Below are 23,885 nucleotides of genomic sequence, written 5' to 3'. Positions count from 1 at the left end.
CCCCGGCTGCCGGCACCCGGCCGGCCGCAGGCGCCCCGCAGCTCCGCCCGCCGGCCGGCGCGGGGAAGCCGTGCCCGGGCGGCCGGGCCGTGCAGTGAGGCGCTGCGGCACTAGGGGGTGCTCGGCGACCGGCAGCGGAGGCACCTCAAGGCGGCGAGCGCCTCGCTGCGCTCCCTGCTCGCTGCTGACGCCGGGGAAGAAGAACTGGGAATTTTTGCTGGCCGGGTAACCGAGGGCTGGGCACCAACAGAGGCGCGCGGAGCTTCCATTTTGTAGGAACTACAAAAAGCACGCGTGTAGCGCACACGCCACATCTCCCAGTGTAAACTGTGCGAAGAGGTCGTGTCAAAAAGTCGTTTTTTTCAAGACTGCCTTTTAATTGGCAAACGTGACTTCATTAATTTTACCTCAATGTCATGATGTCACAGCCAGCAGTACCAGCCCCAAGCTAAATAAGCACTAAGCATCATTTTTCAACACACAAACACATAAAGATGTCAGCTCAAACTGTTTACTAATTAACACTTAAAAAGACACAAATTAGATATGCGTGGCTAAGAGCAATTATAATCAAGACGAATTTCTCTAGTCATTTGGGAACTGAAAAAAATGCCTAATTGCTGGAACCAATGTTTTAAAAACTGAAATCATGCCAGTTAGCAAATATGTTCATTTAAAGAACATTTCATGTGACTACACTCTGGAGAATTGACTACAAACATGAGAACAAGGAAAAATATTTCTGTATAAAATTAAAATTTTAAGCTCTCTTAGATTTACCACTTCTTCATTAAATATATTTGCAAAGAACAGCCTATGAAAACTTGTAGCAATTAAGTGGTTAAATGAACTGCCTTCCTTGTCAGTTTAAAAAGAATAATTAATATTAGATGCTCACTTTACTAATTAGATCCTCTCCAGACTTTTAGCTCAATGCCAAGCTGAAATGAAGTCTCGCTGCTCTCTGCCAACATCCCGTGAGCAGGGGAGGCCCACGGCAGCCTGCCTGTGCTGCTGATGGCCACGCGGTGCGGCACGACCTGCTGCTGGAGCTGTGCTCGGCCCTGGTGCCCATGCCTGCTCCACTGCCATTACGCAGGGACCATCTCGCCTGCCTGGACGCTGACACGGGGAAGTTTCCCTACCCTGCACACGAGGACTAGCAAGCACAACCCCCCTGCAGCCCCGCAAGGAGAGGCTGCTGCAGGGGCTTCTCCTCTCTGCCCTGTGTCCACCAAAATGGCCTTGGGCAAACTCAGCTTAAAACCTTCTCCACCCTCTGCTCCCACTGGGCTTCACCACTTCATACGTCCCCCTAGTGCACGGCTGTGCAGTTCCAGTGCCTGGTGCAAAGAGATGCGGCCTGAGCACGCAGTCACTCCAGCTGCAGGCTGCGTGTGCAGTACAGATTTGCACCCTATTTTCACTGATTTTCCTGAAAGGGTGGGGTCCTATCATGTGGCGCGCTTCACAGCTTGGAGGTTGGGTGCATACATCTGCAAATGTGGCGACGGAGAACAATAACTCTTGGAATTCTTTGGGAATATTTTTGAATGGCATCTAGCTCCAGGGAAAATGTTCTTGCTGCTCTGGAAATCCAGAAGATTTGTTGTAATGGTGCTATTGCTTGCAAGGGAAATAAAACCATGCGGAAATTCACAATATTTATATGCGCAGCTATCTATGTGCAGACAAGATGCTTCATCAAGGAATATAGGCTGCATAATTATACTTTTCATTACCCCGAAACACACACAGCCTGTAATGGAACAGGAGGGTGTGGGGAGAACCAGCAGGTATCAGCCACTCTTCCCACAGCCGCACCAGTGTAGCCAGTATGGGTCCTCACACTCTGCAGGTCTGCGAGAGGCTCCGGAGAGGGCTGCAGGCAGCACGCCAAGCTGCCCAGACCTCTCCACGCTTGGCAGTATAGAGAGGGCAGCAGCAGGAAATCTAACGCCACTGCGCTTCCCCTCCAGCAAAAGGCACCTGCAGCTGACTCTGGCGAGAGGGGGACAGGAGGCAGAAGGGCTCGGGGCCGTCAGCCCTGAGCAGCTGTTCCCCGAGCACTGGGCTCCACGTGCTCAGGACACGCTGGGGCTGCCCAAGCACACCACGGCGGTCCCCAGCAGGACAGCAGGCGTGCCACATGGCAGGACTGCAGCGCCTGAGGCAGCTGGGTGCTTCTGCCAGCAATTTCCACACTTGGGCAGCATGTTCAGAGTCACCATCACACCGCTCCGCTGTGCTGACAGAAGCCTGAAAAGCTCTGGCAACCAGCCAACTTCTTTTCTTACTCAGGCAAAATTTTAAGGCAGGAAGGAGACAGATTTTGTGACTTGCCGGTCACAAGTGGTGTCCCTCAGGGGTCGGTCTTGGGTCCGGTGCTCTTCAACAACTTTATCAATGACATAGACGATGGAATCGAGTACACCCTCAGCAAGTTCACAGATGACACCAAGCTGAGCCGTGCAGTCGATACAACAGAGGGAAGGGATGCCATCCAGAGGGACCTGGGCAGGCTAGAGAAGTGGGCCCATGAGAACCTCATGAGGTTCAACAAGGCCAAGTGCAAGGTGTTGCACTTGGGCTGGGGCAATCCCAGGTACTTATATAGAGCGGGAGAAGAAGAACTTGAGAGCAGCCCTGCGGAGAAGGACTTGGGGGTCCTGATGAATGAGAAGCTGGACATGAGCCAGCAGCGCGCGCTTGCAGCCTGGAAGGCCAATTGCATCCTGGAGGCATTCAAGGCCAGGCTGGATGAGGCCCTGGGCAGCCTGCTCTAGCAGTTGGCAACCCTGCCCAGAGCAGGGGGGGTGAAACTAAATGATCTTTAAGGTCCTTTTCAACCCAGGCCATTCCATGATTCTATGATTTAGGAAACTGGACCCACATCTGGAACCAAAGAGCAGAGAGGCCAAGAAGAGTCTGGAAGTATAGCTATGCTACCTTCTTACTCTTTGCCTTTAACCCTGCTGGTCTGCACAACAGAGACATCTGTGACCAAGGATGCCGAAAGAAATAAATGCTGCTGAGAATGGTCTGCCTGGTGTTAGACATGCACCGGAGAAGCAGCTCTTGCAGAGCAGCTGGGTCCTCAGCACCATGCAGCCCAAGCCATGTGTGTGCCAAATACTCCCTTGGGAACACAGTCTCAGTTTGATTCCTGCCTGTTCCCTAACCTCCTGAAAGACCCACATTCGCTAAAAATGCCAGTTCTTTTTCCTGGTACCAAGTTACCTGCAGATTCTAACTGAAAAATTATGATGTAGTTTACTTTATACTACTTAGCTGACTTCATTTGCTTCCTGACACAAACAGCACCTTGCTTGTAACAAACACCTTTTGTTAGTAAAAGAGAAAGAAAGGTTAAATAAGAGAGACGTCTGGAATTAAATGGAGGCCAGCAGACTTTGCCACTAGATTCAACATCTAACACTTTACCTGGCACAAATCAGAGATGTCTCTAATTCTGTACTTACTGTTTGACTCAGCATTGACTTCACCTACCAGCAGTGACTTGGGAAAGACAAGACCTCTTCCACAGGAGGAAAAGTCTTACAACTAAATGAACACAGATCTCATGACACTTCTTCTTAGTGTATGGCTGGGTACCTACCTCCTTTTCGATTTCTGCAAGGGTTTTGATTGTGATGCCCAAAAAATCAACTGGCTGCATCTGGTGGGAAAAAAGGGCAATTTTTGTTGTTGTTTTGATTTTGGTTTTGTTTAAAGTCAGCAAATACTCTATCACCAGAGATTTAGAGGCACCATCTGTAAATGCATGTATAATCCTATTTCTCAGTGCACCACAAGAGAGAAGCAGCAGAAGGCGGTTTAGGGATAACAGCTCTAATGCCTTTCTCCCTAAATGGGGACAGCTGACACTCATCACAGTGTCACTTTAAACAGGTAAATCTTTAACCATCTCCCTGCCACGGGCCAGTTGTTACTGGAACACACTTTGTAATACCCCATGGATTTTGTGTGGCCACAGCACGCAGGTGTGAGTGGCACCGGCTGTGGAAAACCTCGATCATATTGACCATATGGTGGCAATGGTGTCTAAAGGATCTGAAGGGAGATTAGCATGACCTAATCTTTCTGCATTTGTCCTCGCAGCAGGGGACTCCAGCTTTCTGGGAATAATGTCCCATAAACAACCCTTGTAGAAAGCAGTGGTTGTGAAAAACCACATCCAGCTGCACACACACTTGTGTCAGCGAGAAAAAGAATGCATGAAGCAGGAGTATGATGTGAAAAATCAGACACATCTGATGGTTCTGTGTTTGCTGCAACAGCATCTAGTAAATTAAAGAGATATTGTTTTAGGGATTGGCTGGATTAGAGAACTGGTAATACGATGCGGAGCCTTTGAGCTCTGGATCACCAACTTAAGATAGTGCTGGGCCAGTGATGCTCCTGGGCGTGCTGGGCAGGACCCCGCTCTGCAAGGGGAATTCACTCAGAAACACGCTCTTTGTGAAAATAACCAAGCATGTTTTGCTGCTGCAATTGAGATGCCTAGGCTTAAATAATCTCTTAAACCAGAGGGCAACAGCAATGCTACATCATTTTTCTATCCCCGTTTCTGTTCCCTGGCACCCTGCAGAGGTCCAGCTGTGGTGTCATTAGGATGCAGGCACCTCCTTAAACTTTCCAGGCTGGAATCGGTGAACAGGACGGCTCAGCCCCTCGCAGAACTGGCTTTCTGCCAGTGTAGCCATGGCAGCCCCGCTGCGGGGCACCACAGCCACCAGCGCTCCATGTGCGGGATCACCGGCGTTCCTTCAGATCCAGTAGCTCTGAAGGATTTAGGCAATGCCAGTTGTACTTGGTGCGAGCAGAGAACACAGGGGCGTCCCGCCTCGCTGGTGCTCCTCAGGCGGTTTTCCAGAGACACTCCTGCCACCGAGGGCCTTTTGGGCACTGCATCTAGCAGCAAGGCAGTGGGACAGGGGAACCCTGGCTCGGTCGTGGCGCACACAGACCGACCTGCTAGGGACCACAGCGCTCGTGCTCAGGCACCTTGTGTGCTGCGGCCAAGCCAGGGCAGTGCAGACTGGGCCCCGCTCGGAGGCACCCTGCCCTCCTCGCCCGGCTCCTGGCTCTGCTCCCAGGGGACGCGCAGCACCCAGGGCGAGCCTCAGAGCAGCAGCCGGGTGTCAGCACCAGCAAACATTGTGCTGTTCCTGCTGCCTTCAACTTCTGGGGTGCAAAAGGAAACCCATAAGGTTGACTGTACTATGCTGTCTCCACAACAGGTTATATTTAGGAGACCTGAGTATTTGCAGCTTTCTTTAAAATCTAGACTAGGAAATTAGAAATGTTTCCAGTGCACAGAAGGTCAAATCACCACTCCTATTTTTAATGGCATTGAACCTTTGTCTCCTGGGAGAATTCAGTTTCAGAAAAGATCTGGCAAAAGCTGCTCCCACCCTACTGGAAAGTGTTCTGAAGTGCAACCATGGGTCATCTCAAGGACAAGGCACGTATTAGATCATACAGAAGAAAATGTCTCAGAAGCTGGTAATTTGTGTTAATGCTATGTGATCACTCTCCATGAAAAGACAAATTACGGACATGGGAAGAAGACTGAAGATAACTCACCCCTTCAGGAGCGCAGGCAAACTTCTCTGAAATCATAAAAGGTACTCCATCCATTGCTGTTAAGGACAAAACAAGCAAAAATGTCACATTTCCAGCTCAGTTCTGACATGCAGCTCCACACATTCACAACAACATATCAAGTGTTCATGGCATTGACGTTTGATTGATACCTCATAGAAGTTATTGCCAATCTTTTCTCCCTCTAATCTCCCAGTGTTTTCTCTGTTCAAGACAGCTGGGTTAGTTTCTACCAAGTCAGGAATTCGATAAACCCTCCCTGCTCTACCCACATATAATTTCACGGTCTCGGTTTTGAGTCTGCTTCCAACTTGGACCAGCTGCCAAATAAGGACATTTGAAACTGCAAACAAACACTAACAGTTTAAAAGAAGGACAGTTATTGCTACCACACAGAACAATCTGAGCTAACTTGGTGTCCTAACCAGAGGAAAAGGAAAGTACCTGGTTCAGATAACTTTCCCGTTTCCAAATACAAAGCAGTAGGTAGGCGCTGCTGGGCAGAACCGAAGCAAGCACCTCCCCATACCTGGCTGCCACCACTGGAAATTCAACAGCAAGCAGTGGAGCTTGAACAAAATGCTAACCACATCTGGAGGACAGAAACCAGTGAAGTAGCTGGAGAGACACAAGGACATGTCACCATGCTAGGCACTCTCTGTAGCATCACCATAATGATATTAAGAGGATTTTTTCTATTCATAATGTCGTATATTGTTCTCAGATATTGCAACAATGTTCAGTGTTTTTGTCTTGTTATCACCACCTTGGAAACTTCACAGAAATCCTCCCACAGGACATGTCAGTACAAGCGAACCACTTATTTTTAAAGCATGTATCTCAACAATTTCCACAAAGACTGAGAAGGGCACATTTCTAAGCAGAGTGCAGCCCCAGATACACATGCTTTATTTCAGTTACACCTTTAAGTCTTTAAATTTCAGCTCTTAAAGAAATAAAAAGTTCAAACTGGAGCAAGTTTAACCCCTGAAATGCCCTGAAGTAATCCTCAAATAGGGTTTTCTTTCACGAAGTGTGTGCATGAACCCTGCGTTTTCCTATTTGCTGTTTCCCAACTGCCATCAGCACCAGTGAGTTACCATGTTAGTGTTTTAATAATGGCTATTTAAGAATACTTAGCATTTTACACTCATTTTGTGTATTTTCAACTTAAAAAAAAAAAACACAAAAAATTCACTCCACCGGTATAATTTCATTATCAAAGGTGCTATGTGGCAGCTGCAGTGTTACATGAAACAAAAGGAAACAGATGAAAAGCAGCATCACAAAATCCAGGAAGTTTTGAACCTCTGCATTTGTTATCCCGACAGAAACCTGCTTTGATCAGTCACACACCAGCTTTTGTAAAGTAATTTAAAGAATAAGGCATGGTGCGTTTGCATGTTCCCCTCTTGCCACCCCTGTTGCACTGCCTCCATCAGTCCTTCAGTCCCGAACACTTCAGTCCTGACAGAGCTGAGAACTGCAGAGCAAGGCAGCAGATGAAAGCAGGGTGTGCCAAGGGCTCAGCAGCACAATTAGCACTCTCCTAAACAAACGAGCTTCAACAGAGCTGTAATTAAGCAGGCCTGTAATTAAGTATATGCCCTTTATCATAACGATCATGCTTAAAAATGGCATGATGCATGGAAGTGTGTTATTAATGCTGCAATCCCAAAGCGTGGGGAGCGTGCATCGAGCTGGAGTATCGGGCCTGTCACTAGGCTGCTTGTAAAATACATTAAAGGGAAAAATCAGAAAACAACAAGCTCATTCAACAGTTCTGTTCACTGCCAGGCACTGGAGACAAGGGGATTTAAATACCCACCAACTGGGGAAACTTTACACAGATATAGCACCAGGCTGTCCTTGCAGGCTGCACCACCAGCCCCATGCTATGCCAGGCAGTGGGGGCAGCCTCCTCCCAGCGGCTGCAGCACCCGTGTCACGGCCAGGTTGGGTGCCAGTGGCGGTACTGGTGCAGCTGGGGAGGGCGGCTTCAACGTGCAGCAGGCTGGAGGCAGATGGCTCTGCTGGGGACACTGAAGCACGCGGGCAGTGGCAGCTCCTACTGCCTCGGTGCTTGGAGGCTGAACTATGGCCTAGGCTGAAGTAGATGCTTCAAAGGACATCCCCCCGCTCCCCATGCCTTACCAAAGGTGCTGAGTGTGGTCTTATTAACACTTGATGCAGGAAGAAAGAGATTTTAAATTACTGTTACCAAAGTAGTGTATTTTCACATTTACAACAACTTCAAGGATGAGGCACCTGACCTCCTTTTAGCCATATAAATCAAAATCCAAAAGATTAATAAATGCACTGACAATTAGTTCCACCAAAATGCTGAACTGGTATCTGTGAACGTCTCTGTCACACTATGCCTCTCCTCAGGTTTAGAGTGTGCTTGGCACGGGTCCTACACAAAGCACTAATCTGAACAAAAACCACCTGTGGGAGAGAAGAGCGTTCTCAGCAGCGGTGCTGCTGGGGAGCGCTGGTGCTGTGTGCGGGGCTCTGTTCTGACACAGCCAGGCTGCAGCACCAAGGTCTCCCAGCGGTTAGAGCACAAAGCGCACGGTGGCAGAGCAGGTTCCATCGCTGCCGGTGCCCAGCCCTGGCAGACATCCTCTCCACGCACAGGACCACCTCTCCATACCCCTCAGGGAGAGTACAGTCACACGGCATGAGCAGCAACACCGCAGCGATGGGCTGCATATGTGCGCGCACACACCATGCATCCAGCTCACCATCGCCCCGCAGAGAGGGAAACACCCCGCTCCAGGGAGCAGTCCCGAGGGCTGAGTACCCCCACCAGCAGGCAGGTGCCATAGGAGAGGGCTCCCCCCGCTGCACCAGGATCTGCTGGGGCTGTCCAGCACCAGGGCCTGGCTGCGAGTGCCATCGCTCGCTCCCACCACACACCACGAGGCAGTGTGCAACTGCACTTTACAGCTTACACTTAATTTCATAATAAAGTTAAATGAGACCAGAACTGTAGGAGGCTTTTAATTCCATGTCTCTTGTTCTGATGTTGTGCTGTAAATAAACATCAGCAGCAGCCTGTGGTTACTTTCTTTTTCTCCTCCCCCTTCCCCCCCACACCTCTCTCCACTGTTTTTCAGACACTCCTGGCAGTCTTCGATGAGAGAAATACTGTGCTGAGATGCTGCCCGGTGTTAAAATGTTTTCACGTCAAAACTGACCAGCCACGCTTTGGTCTGGAGCTACAGTTCTAGTTTTAGTCTGGCCAAGAGCTGTGCAACGCTCCTTAATGCCCGCTAGTGCCACTTTCAGGATGAGCAGACAGTAACAGAAGGGGGTAAGAGGAACTGGTGCTAACGAATGGTAAAGTAAAACTCTCTTTCCAAGACAAAACGTATTGATTCACAACAAAAGAGGTGGGTGAAGTCCCCTTTTTGCAGCATTACTGCAAGTAGCATTACTCATACCATCACATGAGTAAGCTCATGTAATAACCCATACAGGTTTTGACATTTTTTAAAGGTTGTAACTTTAAAATGTTTTTAAAGATCTATAAATTGCCTTGCTCATGTCACTTAAAAGCCTCTTTACACAGGTAGATATAGATTTTATTGCCCTTCATTGCCTTTATGCAGTTTTCAGGCTTTGCCCATCTGTCCCCCTCTGAGTTCCCACCCCACGCCTGCCTGCGAGCCTGACCAGGCGCAGTGCACAGCAGCCGCTTCCATAGGCCAGGACAACAGCATGGGACACACCTCGCTCCAAAGGATTTTGACTTTTCTCATGACTTATTGGCCACCTTTGCTGTATTTTGGGTCCAGAGAGTGCTGCCTGCCCTGGCAGGGTGCCCTCAGGCCACCTCTGCCGATCCTGCCAGCAGCTCCCACCCCCTGACCCTGGCACCTCCCTGATATTTTAACTCGTACAACAGGCAGAGAGAAGATCTAACTAATTATCAGCATCAGCAGCCCATGGGAGAGATGCTGAGGCCAGGCCTGCACCGGGGCTGGCAGCGCAGCAGGGGCAAGCAGAGCCAGGGCCTGAGCAGCAGCCACTGCTACAGAGCGCCCACAGCCCGCACCTCCAGGCTGAGCGCGGCCGGGCGGGCACACGATGGAGGTGACGGAGGTGATGGCGCACGGCCCCTCGACACTGAGGCTTCAAGAGGAGCTGCAGCAGGGCAGAGCCCTGGCCACATGCCTCCTGCCACCTCCCTGGCACACAGGGGGGGCTGCACAGCCAACGGCAGCAGGAGGGCCTGGCGGAAAGCTCCGCGCCGCTCCCCTCACCGCACCCACAGGGCCCGGCCCTGAGCACCCCAGCACGGGGACGCTGGCGGGCAGAGCAGCGCTGCGGAGGGCTGGCAGTCCCGGGGAGGAGCAGCTTCTCCCCTTCACGTAATTACAGCTACAGCATCTGCAACAGATTAGGGAGGTGCCTCCACCACTCGCTCTCCAAATGGAAAAAAATAAAAAGGGAGTTCAGAAAGAAAAATGTTTTCAGTGGCTGCTTATTGTCTCTGAGGAACAGCTCCTCCCTGAGGGTTATATCCAATTAGCTCATTCACTGGAATTAGATAAAGAGTCAGAAGGAGCCAACTGCCAGAACTGCACTCCTGCAATCAAACCGTGGAGGGGAGCATTTCCCTGAGAAGCCCTGACCAAGCTGAGGGGAGACCGGGCTGGTGGCACCACGCAGGACCACAGGAAAGCATGTTCAGCTTCTGCCTGGTTGCTGCTACTTCATCATAATTTACTAAGACTTATTATCAGCCTTTAAAGGGCATGCCACAAAACTAGGCTCTATAAATACAACTTGTTAGCTCACTTAGAAATTTGCTCTTTAATATGAAGAAGTACTGTCACCCGCCTCTAAGCACACGATAGATGCTGCCTTCTGTGCCGCAGACTCCAACTAAATCTCAGTTGTCAAATTAGTAATTCATCTTTCTAGAATAACTATATTTTTAGCAAAGCTACCAGATTTAAATAATCAGACCTGCCAATGCTACCCTAATTTAAACATGCTGACGAACTTTCACAGGCGGCATCAGTTAACATAATGAGTTTCTGGATGACAAAGAACTTCAGACTGTAGTTCTCTACGCTACCCAGTGTAATAAGCACTTGTTCTTTTCTACAATGTACACATAAAAGAGGAATCTAAATAATAATTGCTGTAATTATCTTGAAAAATATGTGGTGATTAATGGTGATTATGAAAATCTGTATAATTGTTCATTGAAATCTCCAGTGATCAGATGCTTTCTTGAAACAGCCATTAATGAAGAACCTAAGAACACAAAAAGCATCAAAACTCAAGCCAAGCTCCTGACCATTTTAAGTCAGGATACGATTTCACGCACACACACGGCTCAGTTTTAACCCCTCCTGTGAACTCTCCACGAGAGGTTTTAAGATGCCCATGATGTTATGCACATGTCATTGCAGTTCAAAGCACGAAGTTCAACCTGTTATTTATGCAAATAATTAATTACTCTTGTATCCAACTAGCAGTTTGTCATGACACATTAATGACTTGATAGACTTCTATGAACTAGTGAACACAGGACAGCAGAGCGCTTTTATCGTCATTTAATTTAAAAACGATCCTGTGTGAAATTATCTAGTCGTGAGTGATGGAAGCATAAAGAACAGACTCAGCAAAGCTTCTTTTGGATCATTGCTTTATTAATGGTAACGTCAGGGAAATGAAAAATGCTAACATTGTCATATTTAGCTCCTGGGTATAGATGAATAGCTGCCTCAGTGCTTGGCGGGTTCAGTTTGCACACTGCAGTGAGCGCTAATTCTTCACACCACTATAGTGGGGATACACAGCCATAGAAAAGTTTATATACCTCAACTCCCAAGGAAATAACAGCTGTTTCTGCATTTAAATTCTCACCATAAGCTTTTATAGCTTTGGATTTCTTTATTGCTTTTTCTGCATGGCCTTTTACACTCAAATTTTCAGCCTCTGATATTAAAAATATTTAAGTAAGTCCCTCACAAAACATTTTCCTACATTACTATGAAAATTAAAACATTGATAACATCCCCCCCCCCCCCCCCAAAAAAAAAAGAAAACCCCCACAACACTGGATGTACTATTGCCACTTTAAAAATTTAAATAATCTTAGATTTCAGAAATAGCTTTCTGTAATACCGCACAAGTCTTTAGATTTTCCCCAGACCTGAAACACCGTTTCAGTGTTTATGTTTTACCACAATGGATATCTCATAGAACAGCCTACAGTAATACCATAAAATCAGCAAAGCTCACCTGCTCAGAGAAACTTAATTTTCAGCTAAACGACACTATAGTAAATAATATCTTCACTGCTTTCATCAGGAACTTGGAACATGCAAGACTTAGGGCAGGCTGGGCACAGACTGCTGGTGCTCCAGCGATCAGAGAGGGCAGCTATGTGCACGAGCCAAGAGAAACCACCGATAAATTGGATGAACACGGAAACACCATGCTCCCAGGGCAATGCTGGAAGGTTTTGCTCTCCCTTTCCACAGAGCGCAGCCTGGGGAGGGCAGCACAGCACCTGGGCAGCCCAGTCCCTTCCAACAGAACCTGCACATACACAAGAGACCGCAGCCCCTGTGCCATCAAGTCCTGCACGCCAAGAACAAGAGAGAATTCTGGCAATCGAAGGCAATACATAATACATGAGCGGGGTGTGACTCGGCTGGAGGGAATGGGGTGCAAGGCAGGCCCTGCTCTCCTGAGGGACGTGTGCCTGGTGTGTGGAGGAGGCAGGGCACAGGGCAGTACCACCAGTACCCCAGCAGAGCACTCGGTGCCCTTCATCCCCTACGAAGCGCACACGGCTCTGGAACCGCAGGGTGTGCCTCAGCCGTTACACTCGCACGTGGAGGACTGCAGGACACCGACATCAAACACCAAAGGAATGTTGTGTGATCTCAGTGCAGAGGAAAGTCATTCACAAGGGCAGAAAAACATCTTTTACAACAGCCTGCAACGCATCAAGAAGAAGATGCAAGCTTTTCAAAATAAACCACCCTTTTCATAATGTACAGCTAAGCCTCCTACTTCTGTATTTCTGTACACAGTAATTTAAATAGCAGCCTGAATAGTAAACATGTGTGTGTGCTCTGTGCTACTGTGCACCGAGTCCCAGATGGAACACCACCACTCTGCGTTTCCAAATCACTAATGATAGCAAAATCTCAGGGGGAAAACAAAAGCAAACTCTCCCTGCGAGCTCTTGCCAAATCCTCAGCAATCAGAATGCCTGCGATTACCACAGGCTGCACTGCTCAGATTCAGACACCGCCCCCCCAAATGCACACTTATTTGTTTAATGAAGTGCCCACATATCAAGCAATTGACCACTGTTTCTTCTGGCTCGTGTCCAACTCCTCTGCAGCCTACCAGGCGTAGCCCTGCAATAAGCAACTTCTCAGGCAAGAGCAGGGGACACGTGGCTGCTCCCCACCCAAAGTCTGCCACGATGTGACAAATCCGCGGCAGCCTGACAGCGTCTCCAAGACATATTGTAGTTTACATTGTCGCTCGGGCTTGCCATCTGTGCCGCTGCTGCAGAGGCTGCTGTCGCTGGCTGTGCCGAGAGGATCGGCAGGTTGGCTGGCCCCACACAGCCCCTCGTTAGACAAGTGTGCTGATGAGAGGAGACCAGGGCAGTCTCCAAGCAAGCTCCACTCCAGCAAGTGCTGCCGTGGCACAACGCGGGGTGCACAGGGGGCTCTGCCCTGACGTCCGGACCTGCCGGTGCTGCCCCCCGCCACGACCCCTCACTGGGCTCAGCCTGACGGGCCAAGGCCTCCGCGTCCATCCCGCTGCACCAGAGCGAGGCGCTCTGCCCCGCAGCCCGCCGTGCTGACGGGCACCAACACTGCCCAACTGGAGGCACCTCCTGGCCCACAGCCGTACCCAGCTGGCTACGGCAGCTCGACCAGCGCTTGCAGGGCCTCCCCCGCTGCTGCCGCCAGCGCGCGGCGCGGGCAGGGCGCTGAGGAACAGGCACAGCCCGCTCGGAGCTCTGCGGGTGCCTCCCGGGACGGCAGCGCCATGGAGCCGGGCCCTGCCTAATGGTGCCTCCCTGACCACAGCGAGGAGCCTCCGCCATGGGAACAGTTTACAGCTTTTCTGTTCATTTTGAAATGACATTGATTAAAAAACCAGACCTGGATTAAATTTTCATTTTTGCTAATTTGATTGTCAGCCTTGATTTTCTCTATTTCCTGCACAGCTCATGACACAACATAATTAGTTCTTTACTGCTAGATCAAGCCATGAAAACACTTGAGAAAATACTCCTGGTTTTGATTATTCCCCCCCCCCTTTTTTTTTAAATAAAGTTAAGGTTAAATACTGCATGGTAACAGCTAAATAGTACCTTGGTACCGCGGCTATATCAGCACCAGAGAACATGGATAGACTTCAAACAAGCTCTTCAAATTGCAAGTGTTTAGGAGCTCTTGATTTTATTATTTTTTAATAAAATGTCTCCTTTGAAGTCTCTGCACTATACTAAACTTCAAAGATCACACCTAAGCATGTGCTGCTTCCAAGCAACAACCCTTAATTAATTAGACCAGAGCAGATACAAAACAGGGAACTTGTGCTGGGCTGCAGAGGAATTTAAGCAGGTCTCACATAAGGACAGCGACCCTCTCCAACAGCAGCACCCAACCAGAGGTACTCCTCCAGCCCCTGCACGCAGGTCTCTGTGCTGAAGAGAAACACAGACATTTTTCAATTACTTTCAGCTCTAACTGTAACGATACACAGACTCCGTGGAAGTCATTAAACTTGTAATGTCTGTCTGCAGTGGAGACGCAGGCACACAGAACTCAGGCTTGAGCAAACAGTTGCGAAAAGCATCGCAGGAAGCACCCACAATAGCTGCAGTGTTCCCCGGCAGGCAGCTGTAAATTTCTCCCTCTTGATGAGAGAAACATCCTGCTCAGTAATGGCTGCTTCCTTCCAGCACTTGTATTTTTTTTCACTTCAGTAATTTTCAGTACCCCAGGTTAGAACCAGGGTATATTACAGAAACACACTTCATTTTGTTACAGTATCTGGCCCTGGAAGCTTTAATTCTCCTTTGCTGAGACACCTACGGAGGTGGGAGGTCACCATGAGAGGATCTTCTGGATCCCCCCCATTTGAAAACCTCTCTGTGCACAGGGGCCAGGTCCCATGGGGCCAGAGGCACTCGCAGGGACAGCTGCGATCCTGCTCAGCACCCCGCAACCTCCAGCTGTGCAACCAGTACATATCCCACAGGGCTCCCTGAGTGCGATACAGGTATGCAGCACCCTCTCTCTCACCACACTTCTCTTTTAAATGTTTTTTTTGTTGTTGTTGTTTGTTTTGTTTGTTTGTTTTTGTTGTTATTTTTGTTGTGGTGGTTTTGAACATACATGCAGCTTTTTGCTCCCAGCAATGGCAGGGCAAAGGCACTGGATCAGCTGTCATGTAAAAGGCATGCTTTCCATACCAAGGCATCCCCAGATGTGAATGGAAAGCAGAAAGGAATCACAAGCATGCTACAAAGGAAGGTGGTGGGACTGGCATCTCCTTGCCCAGTAGCTCACTACTGCCATCATCACGGAACGCTTCCTCCTGCAGTTACCACCTTTTGCTCTAGGGACAACACTGCTCCAGCCAAAGCAGCCTCGTCAGGGAACCGATGCCTTCAGTGTAGGAGGGGCTGCCAGCACGGCACGGGCAATGCCTGTGCTGCACGAGGGAACGCTCAGCTGCCAGAAGCTGTAACGTGGACAAGCCCAGGGAACTGAGACGGCTGGGCAGCGTCTGTGTGCCCCCACTATCTCACAACACCCCGCACCGCCGGCTCTTCTGCAGGAGGAGAGGTCTCAGCACCACTGCGAGGCAAGCCAGGATCTGGATCTCCTAATGTAATTTACTTTAAGTGCTCAGAGCCATTAGTGGAGCCACATATTTCTATCAGGTAAATTTCATTTGCATATGCAAATTATATCTAAATACATTGCACCATTAATATGATCACTAATTACATAATAATAGTCGCCAATCTCCACACAGATCAAACTTACAGTTTTGTAGCTATTAAGGAAATTGTGCTTTGTAATTAAGATAATCCTCATTTCCAGATGCTAATTAACTATATAATAATTAGCTTCTTTTGCTAATGCAAATTAAGTATTTTCATCCTTACTGGTAAAAGAGTTGCTTATCACTTAAAAAGAGACAACCTAGAAATAATCCCTCCTCCCCTTTAAAGGTGAAAAGGTAACTCCATTTTTATCAGTCTCATTTGTGAATGCAAATTAGCCCTGATTAATCAAGTCACAGATAAACGCGCCCATCTCATATCATGAGTGGTCGCCTATAGCTTCCCTCCTGCCCTCCAAGGGAGCGGCACGCTCAGCACCCACCAGCGGGCCCCGCGTGGGCGCAGCAGCTCCCGGCAGGTCCCCAGCGGTGCTCAGCAGGCGCGGGGCCAGGGCCAGCCCCGGGCAGAGGGGTGCCTGCAGCGCGCCGTGCTGAGCCCCCCAGCCCCGGACGGCGGTGAAGGCGATCTGGCACGCTTGGCGGTGACTAATGAGGTCTACCTGCGCGGCAACAGACGGCTGACAGCCAGCAAGGCCTTCTTGGCAGGATTCAACTCGGGCTGCGATGCATTCATCATCTGCTAAACCAATCCACCAGCTCCACACCACCATTTGTCATTAATTATGCTAATCAGCAAACCATTACTCTCTGATGACACCACAGCACTTATTAGCTAGTTACGGCTTTTCAAAAGCACAGCTTATTGTGTATGCAAGTGCTGCGCATACATTAGCCTACAGGGAAGAAATGTCCAATTATGAAAAGAAGAAATTTGCTATTATCTCCTTCTAACAAACCAATTTAGTAATTATAAAAGTCTCTGAACTCAGAAGGATTTTTTAAGAGCTGAGTGATGAAACTGGAGCATCTTGCTTGCAATAACTTTCAGAGTTGGAACTAAAGTGAAAATACGGGAACGAACAGTTCTTACTATACATAATTACAATTGTTGCACGCTAACTTGAAATGATCAAAAGCAAGGAATTTATGAAAATTAGGGCCATGCTGTCTTTTTCCTTAAAATATCTATTTATTTTAGTGAATATGCAACGAGATTTGTGTCAAGTTTTACATGTTTACATCAGCTCTACGGTCTACATGCTTACAGGAGCACCCATTAACCCCTGCATGCCCAGGAGACAACTGCTGGTGAGGTCTGAATGACCTTGCAAAGCCCGTGTAAGGCATGCTGCAGGAAGGCAGGAGGCACAGAGCCTGACACTTACAGAGTGAAACGGATTCAAGAGGGTGTCTGGAGACTCAACTGAAGAGCCTTATTGGAGCACCCAATTCATTTACAATTCCTAAGTTGTTTTGCTCACTGTGAGAGGAATACTACCAATTTTAGAAGCTTAATATGTGTTAAGAGCTCATTAATATCATCAGAGTAAATGGGCCTATTAAAACATCTTTAAGCAATATCTGAACATAAATCTCCCTAAACTATATTTAATGACTGTACTTAAGATACATTATATGCAAGTCTTAATGAGACATTAGATAGCATTTTGGAGATTAAAATTAGAGAATCCATATAAAGTCTGTCCACTTAATGTAGCCTTAAGCTACACTGATGAAAAGCATTACTACCAAATTATTACTTCATTAGAACAAATATTTTCTAATCATTTCTGATTTATGCCATTAGTCGTTTCTCTATATATTATTCCTACATATATAAAAGTATACACAAAACAATTTTCTCGTTGCACAGGAGACGGGAGGAATTTTGAGCTTTCTAATGGCTGAGTTAATTACTTGTCTTTTTTTCTACTGAGTTAAAAATAAGCACTCTTTACAAAAGTCCATTTACTGTATCCCCACTTTTCTAATTTAATTGGAGATTTTAATTCCATTAACCAGAGGGTCATTTTTTAAACATTTGCTGTTTTGCTTTTCAAGGATTAATAAGACGTCTCAGACTCAGCCCTGGACCATACCGTCAGCGCCTCTCTCCACAAGCATCTACGTGCAGCAGCAGACACCTCAGGACAACGCCCGGCCCCTGAGATGAGGATGTGCTCACGCTGCTGTCCCTGACCGCAGGGCACCCACGGCCAGGAGCAGCGAAGCTGTCCATGGGCAGGGGCACTGCCAGCCCCCGAGCTGGCCAAAGGAAGGAAAAACAAGCAAACACGTATGACACTTAGCGGGAAGAAATGGTGTCAGCACCGTCAGAGCAGCGCTCCACGCATGGCTGCAGGAGGGTGCAACAAACGTTGGGAGGCAACGAGGAAATTCAGCGGAACCCGGCGCTGGTGCCAGACCTGGTGGGCATGTGGACCACGGGCACCTCCTCCGAAGGCCGAGTTCACACCAACCCGAACCACAATAGTCTACTTAGTGAGGGGGCTTCACGTGGGGCTTGTTGTGTATAAACAGCATGTCATTAGATAAATGAAGCCCCACAACCTTCACGAATGAAATTATGCCATTGAGATATCCAGACTACGATGATCAGGGAAAACACCAGTGACACCTCTCGATAGGATCCAGCGCATGCTGCCTGGATGACTGCTTCTCCCAGTAAAACAGTCTAACCACACTAGCTATTTTTTAAAAAAATCCTTCTTTATTAGATGTAATCTGTACCAACAAGACTATTTTCATTTGTTCTGCCCAAATCTTCTATGCAAAAGAGAGAACATCTCATTGTAACAATTTTGCATTTTTAACTGTGCAAATTAAGCATTCTTCATAAATAACAGCCTGGTTTTCTGCACTAGAACTCCTTTTTATTAGCAGCACAGTAACGAACAATGAGCAATGTGTTCTATTATTCTTTGTCAAATCACAAAATACTACATTAGAATAACTCTGCTGGTCAATGTAATATAGTAGATTAAATTCAACTTCTGTGCAAAAACCACTGTAAAACAGCATGATAAGAAGGCTATAAAAATTTAATTTTACTCCAAACTCCATCAGAAAAAAAAAATGGTGTGAAAAGTAATTTTGCATAATCAGTACACGCCATCTGGAACAATTAACCGATTTCTATAGAACTATGAGGATCAGTCATATCTGCTTATTAAAGATCAGAAATTATACAAGTAATAAATCCTTGAAAAAACTAAGCGTACTCCCGCCTGTCAACGCTATTTTAACTTCAAATACTGAAGAACGCCTGATAAGGCTGAAAAGAAGAGATTAATATATGCAAATTACATCCAGCATTTAAAATCCCCAACAACTGTCTCTGGTTTTCTGTCCCTTATTGCTGCCTTTATGTTTTATTCATATACCAACTCACCTGTCACTTCATAAGCTATAATATTATGGGGGTATTATTAAACAGCATAAAGCCGTGCTTTAATTGGAAAGCTTCATTGCATTTTCCAATTATTTGGAGTAAATTAAAAGCAGATGCACATAGTTTAATAAGGAGTCTAATATCAGTTCCGGGAAATCAAAATTCATTGTCATTACTATGCCGTGATAGTTTTGCAAACTGTACTCAATTTCAGAGGTTTTGAAAAGAAAATCTGTCTATGCAATCTGTTAATTGTCATTCGGTTAATAACTGTTTAAATATCCAAACCACATAGCGGCTTCCTATTTAAAAAAATTAAACTATGGCACTCAGAAAAGCAAAACAAATACAGCACAGCCCGCCTTGGAGGTTGTGCTCCACAAGCAACCGGTGCAAGTCTCAGGAGCAGCCACACGCCAGCTTCTCTCCAAGCAAGCGCAGGTCGACAGCACTGCCCCGACGGCACCCTGCCAGCAACACCTTCACCACGGTCCTCACCGCGTCCTCCCACAGCAAGCACGGTGCGAGCCCCTGCCCACATGCCTGCCTGCACGCGTGGGGCAAGGAACCAGGTAACCCTCCAGGTGGAAATCCACAAGCACTTCCCTTGGAGGGCATGCAAGCTGCGTAAAATGAGTAAAGACCAAGTCTGGCACGTTACAGCGTTAAAAAATGAAACTTTACACACCAGTATGCTGCTTCATGGGATAACAGACTAAATGCATGGCAAAGAGCAGCACTGCAGCCAAAACCTTCATACAGCTACGGAAAAATGGGATGGTGAAGACAATCTCACTTTGGACTACACCAGGTTAATCAGAAAAATCACATGCCTGAAAAAACTATACAGGCAGCAAAACTCGTGGCTTCATCTTTCACCACCTGGTCTGAGCCCACCTGAGCGTAGCACTGAAAACACAGGATGGTACACGACATCAGCAAGCGTGCAAAAAAAATCTGTATGCCACAGATGAGCTGAATTTAGTAGGAAATATGCTCCTTTGAATCTCATTAAATACAGTATTAAGTAACACTTAGATTTCCCTTTCTGAAATACGCAGCTGCAGCATCTTACAAGAGCCTTCAGTCTCCCTGCACTGCTGGTTATTAATAGAACCTCTTATATTTTGAAGATTATCCAGGTCTTTAAGTCCAAAGACTGGAAATTTCAATAGGGCAGAAAAACAGGATGACTTTAATCTCAGCCCAGTAGAGGTTTCGATGCAGAATAAAGCTTGTGTCACAACTTGTCTGATGTTTTTTTGTTTGGACCATCCTGATTAAAATTTAGTGTCACAAAAATAAATTTATTCTGCTTTTATTCTCAAGAAGTGCAAAGAACACGTATGTGGAAATCTGGATCAACAGTAAAATATAGCACAGGGCCTCCCCCTTCAGAGAGAAGAATGTACTAAAATACGTGAAGATAGGAGGGTATTGCAAAAGCACCAGAAACTATGCAGGAAGATGAAGATAAAAGCAATTCTTGTGCAGTGATCCAAAAAATAGCATCTTTCTTTTTTTCAAAATTACCTGTTTTAATAAAGCAGACACACTGTGCCAAGTGAACCATTTAATTATCTGCAAAAATGATGAAGCAAAACAATAGTTTGCAAAAATAAATGACTAACCTCTGATTAAAACGTCTGTCCTCATTACATACAGATAAAAGATACAGTATCTTCTAAAAGAAAATGTACATTGAAGAGAAGTAAGTGGCAGTTGTAGCATAGATAACCTGACATTTTGCAACAAGAAAGAAGTTGACATATGGGCACTGAAATGTAACAAAATCTTTCATTTTTCTTCCATTTCTTAATCTAGAAAGACCAGTGGGTTTTATTTATTTGTTTTTGCTAATGTGGCACATGCCACAAGGCACCCTTGAGTCAATTGCAGAGCACTGGAAAATCCGAGCTGCCAAAAAGCAGAGCAGCGAGCACCCCCGCCACCCCCAGGCTCTTCAGCGATGCGCTGGCATCTTCCTTCCAATGCATTCCAGAGCACAAGAGCATCAAGACTCAAGGCTGTGCTGAATAACCCGACGGGCTCCAGGAAGGACAGAGAAGGCGCCACCTCCAAGAGCCCCAAGGAAGCATCCTTCCCTCAGAGTGAGCTGGCATGAGCAGGTCACCCAGTGCCACCCTGCAGCAGGCAGCGGCCCCCATCCTTCATGCTGAGCCTAGCTTCTCTGGGAAGCTACTTCACACGAGTAACTGGTGACAGTGTCGACAAAAAGCCACAAAACAGCACTCTTAGCATTAGAAATATACCTGAAGGGATCACCACATCAAATAACTGCTGCAAAAACACACTGCTCCTAAGCAAAAGACACATTTTGCAGCCTAGTTCACAATCACAAGCATTTCTTTATCAGATCTAGATTTTTTTATGCTGTACGAAGAGCAAGCCATGTACACAATTGTTCACTGTCCACGCTGAGGATCCCAGGCCTGAGAAAGCCTTCTGCCATTTGTTCTCTTCCAGGCATTCACACCACAGATTTGCAAAGTAAGAAGCTTCTTTCGGGGATGTGACATCTACGATATCTAAGCTTCAGCCTGGAGGACAAGGCGTTTTCCTTTGAAAGAGTATGAAAACCTTCATCTTCAGTTCAATAAAAGCAAAACTTTTAACATTTTCAGAAAATAGCAGCCATAATTGGAGATAGTCTGAATGGATAAAAGGATTTAAGAAAAATGAGAAGACGCCTTTGAATGACATACCACTAAACGCGCAAACAGCGAGCAATGCTGCAGGCTGGCTGCACAAAACGCTTCGAGCAAAGGCTCTGGCAGCAGCTCCTTGGTGCCGAGCTTGGCTGCTCGTGCTCAGCTGCTGAGAGCTCAGCTGCAGGCATAGGAAAGGCTCTGCACAGGGAGCATTGGCTGTTGGCTCCACAAATACTTTTTGAAGGATCCATAACTGAATTGAAAACTTTTCAATTGCCATGAGAATCTTAACTATATTTTAAAAAACAATTCAGTTAACTTCCATACAGTACAAATAATATATGCTTCTGGATGCTGTTTTATTTCCATTGACTAATATGGCTCGAGGTACCACACATATGGATGGCATATTAATGCCAAGCTAATATCAGCTGTTCCTTTTAAAGTATTTGCACAAATGTTTTAACTGCTTTGGGCTGACAATTGGCGAGTATTATTTGAAAATACTGCACACAAACGTGCAAAGTATGTTCTGCTTTTTTTTCTGCACAGTTTCCGTATTTCAATGTTCAAAATAAATTTAAGAGCAAAACCCCTTGGAGGTACAGAATTCTATGCCAGAAGATAGGTTTCTGCCTTTGAGATGGAAGCTGAAGCAGTACCTGGAAGTTCACAGGTTTGTTTCCTATACAAGACTGGTACAAAGAGGCTGTAACTATTTTCTGCACACATTCTGACTGGGCTGTGCAGAAGTATCTGATGCACTTCATGCAATGCAATTTCTATCTTAACAGCCCAAGAGCATCAAATTTCAGGAGTTACACGTATATTTTGAACATAAGGCAGTCAATACAAGTTTGCGTTCTACAAGAGTACCAGCAAACATGTCTATCTACAACATGATTTAGAAGCTGGCTACAGCAAAATTTCAGGACCAAAAAATGACAACTCTACCCAGTGGCATGCAGGGTCACACACCAAAGCCAGTGCTCACCTGATATTAGCAGGGAAAAGCTGCACAACATGGAAGCACACTGCTTGGACCATCCTGTAATTCCTTGGAACTCACAGCTGAGAAAGTAAAAATCTCATTTTGCAAGCTTAGCCACTAGTTTCTAATGCAAAATCGTGCCACATGCGCTGCAAGGAATCTCTTTCTTCCATCTCTAGTCCTTTTCTTGAAATGGCAAGTTGGTTGCATTATGTCTGACTGGCAGGTTAAAGCAATTCTGAAAGTTAAATCAAATGCTGGAGCTGATGCAGCTGCGGGGAAGCTCTGAGCGCTCCTGAGGCAGAGCACTGCCCTGCTGCCACGCGGGTCGTGCCTGGCTGGCCATGTAACCTGTCCTCTGCTGGCCTCGTCCTCCAGCAGGGAGAAAGCTTTTGCCTGTAGTCAGAATTTGAGGGCTTTCAATAGAAAATCCTGTAATTCCGAACGTTTACCCATTGACACTTACACAGCAGAGAACTTACTGGAAGCAAAATTCCCAAGGGGCATCAGCATCTTGGCCTGAAGCACACTGTTTATTCACTACAGAGAGTATTAAAGCCCATCCAGTTAGTATTGCCTGTGAGAATATTTGTACTTCTAAATCTTTTGGTTTCTGAAAGGGTTAAAGCTTATTATTAGCATATAATTTACAGGTCCTTTCTCCCAGGAAAGAAATAATGCACAGTAAATGCCACATTCATTTTAATAATACATGTTACAGTCTGTGCCCAACATCTGCACAAAGGTAAAGCAGACAGATTTTTTTGACATGTCCCACTCTGCCATCCAAACACAGGCTTTTTGTTTCTTAAGTGACGGAAGGTTTAATCAAGAAAGCAGGCAATTCATCAATCGAAACAAGGCTGCTCACACCGCCCTGACAGCACACACATGGTTTTATACAGAAGAAACCTGGCCACCTGTCAGCAGCACCTTTTACATCAGGATATACAAATACACTGAGTGATCAATCCTCCAGCTCTTCCCATTCATTTCTTTGTTTTCTTATTATATTTTTCTTTATGCTAGATGTTGCCCTCATTCTCTGCAGGGATAGATGGGAGACAAGGCAAGCTGTGGCTGTTTATACACTATCATAAAAATTTATATACCCTTAAAGTGACTTATTTCCCTTCTATTTGAGTACCATTATTATAAATAATTTTTCACTTCATTCAGGAATTTTCCCTGCACATTATCAACTGTGGCTGCCTGAGAGGGCTCCCTCTGTCCTTGTGGCTCTGATAAGCCAAAGCAATAC

The 23,885-nt window shown here is 46.7% G+C and overlaps 1 protein-coding gene across 4 annotated transcripts in view; it reads right to left on the bottom strand.

Moving 5' to 3' along the window:
• MVB12B (multivesicular body subunit 12B) overlaps positions 1 to 23,885 on the bottom strand; it is a 62,356-nt gene that overhangs the window by 4,673 nt on the left and 33,798 nt on the right. For all 4 annotated transcript variants that reach the window (XM_035341337.1, XM_035341338.1, XM_035341339.1 and 1 more), the window contains 2 exons: positions 5,611 to 5,666; positions 3,620 to 3,679 (listed from right to left, as the gene is read on the bottom strand). In XM_035341337.1, coding sequence (XP_035197228.1) covers positions 3,620 to 3,679; positions 5,611 to 5,666 — 116 coding nt within the window. The remainder of the gene's footprint in view (positions 1 to 3,619; positions 3,680 to 5,610; positions 5,667 to 23,885) is intronic.

This window comes from Oxyura jamaicensis, chromosome 17 (assembly GCF_011077185.1).
Source record: "Oxyura jamaicensis isolate SHBP4307 breed ruddy duck chromosome 17, BPBGC_Ojam_1.0, whole genome shotgun sequence".
Taxonomy (NCBI): domain Eukaryota; kingdom Metazoa; phylum Chordata; class Aves; order Anseriformes; family Anatidae; genus Oxyura; species Oxyura jamaicensis.
The sequence above is the reverse complement of the archived record's forward strand: the minus strand, read 5'-3'. Positions and strand labels throughout refer to the sequence as shown.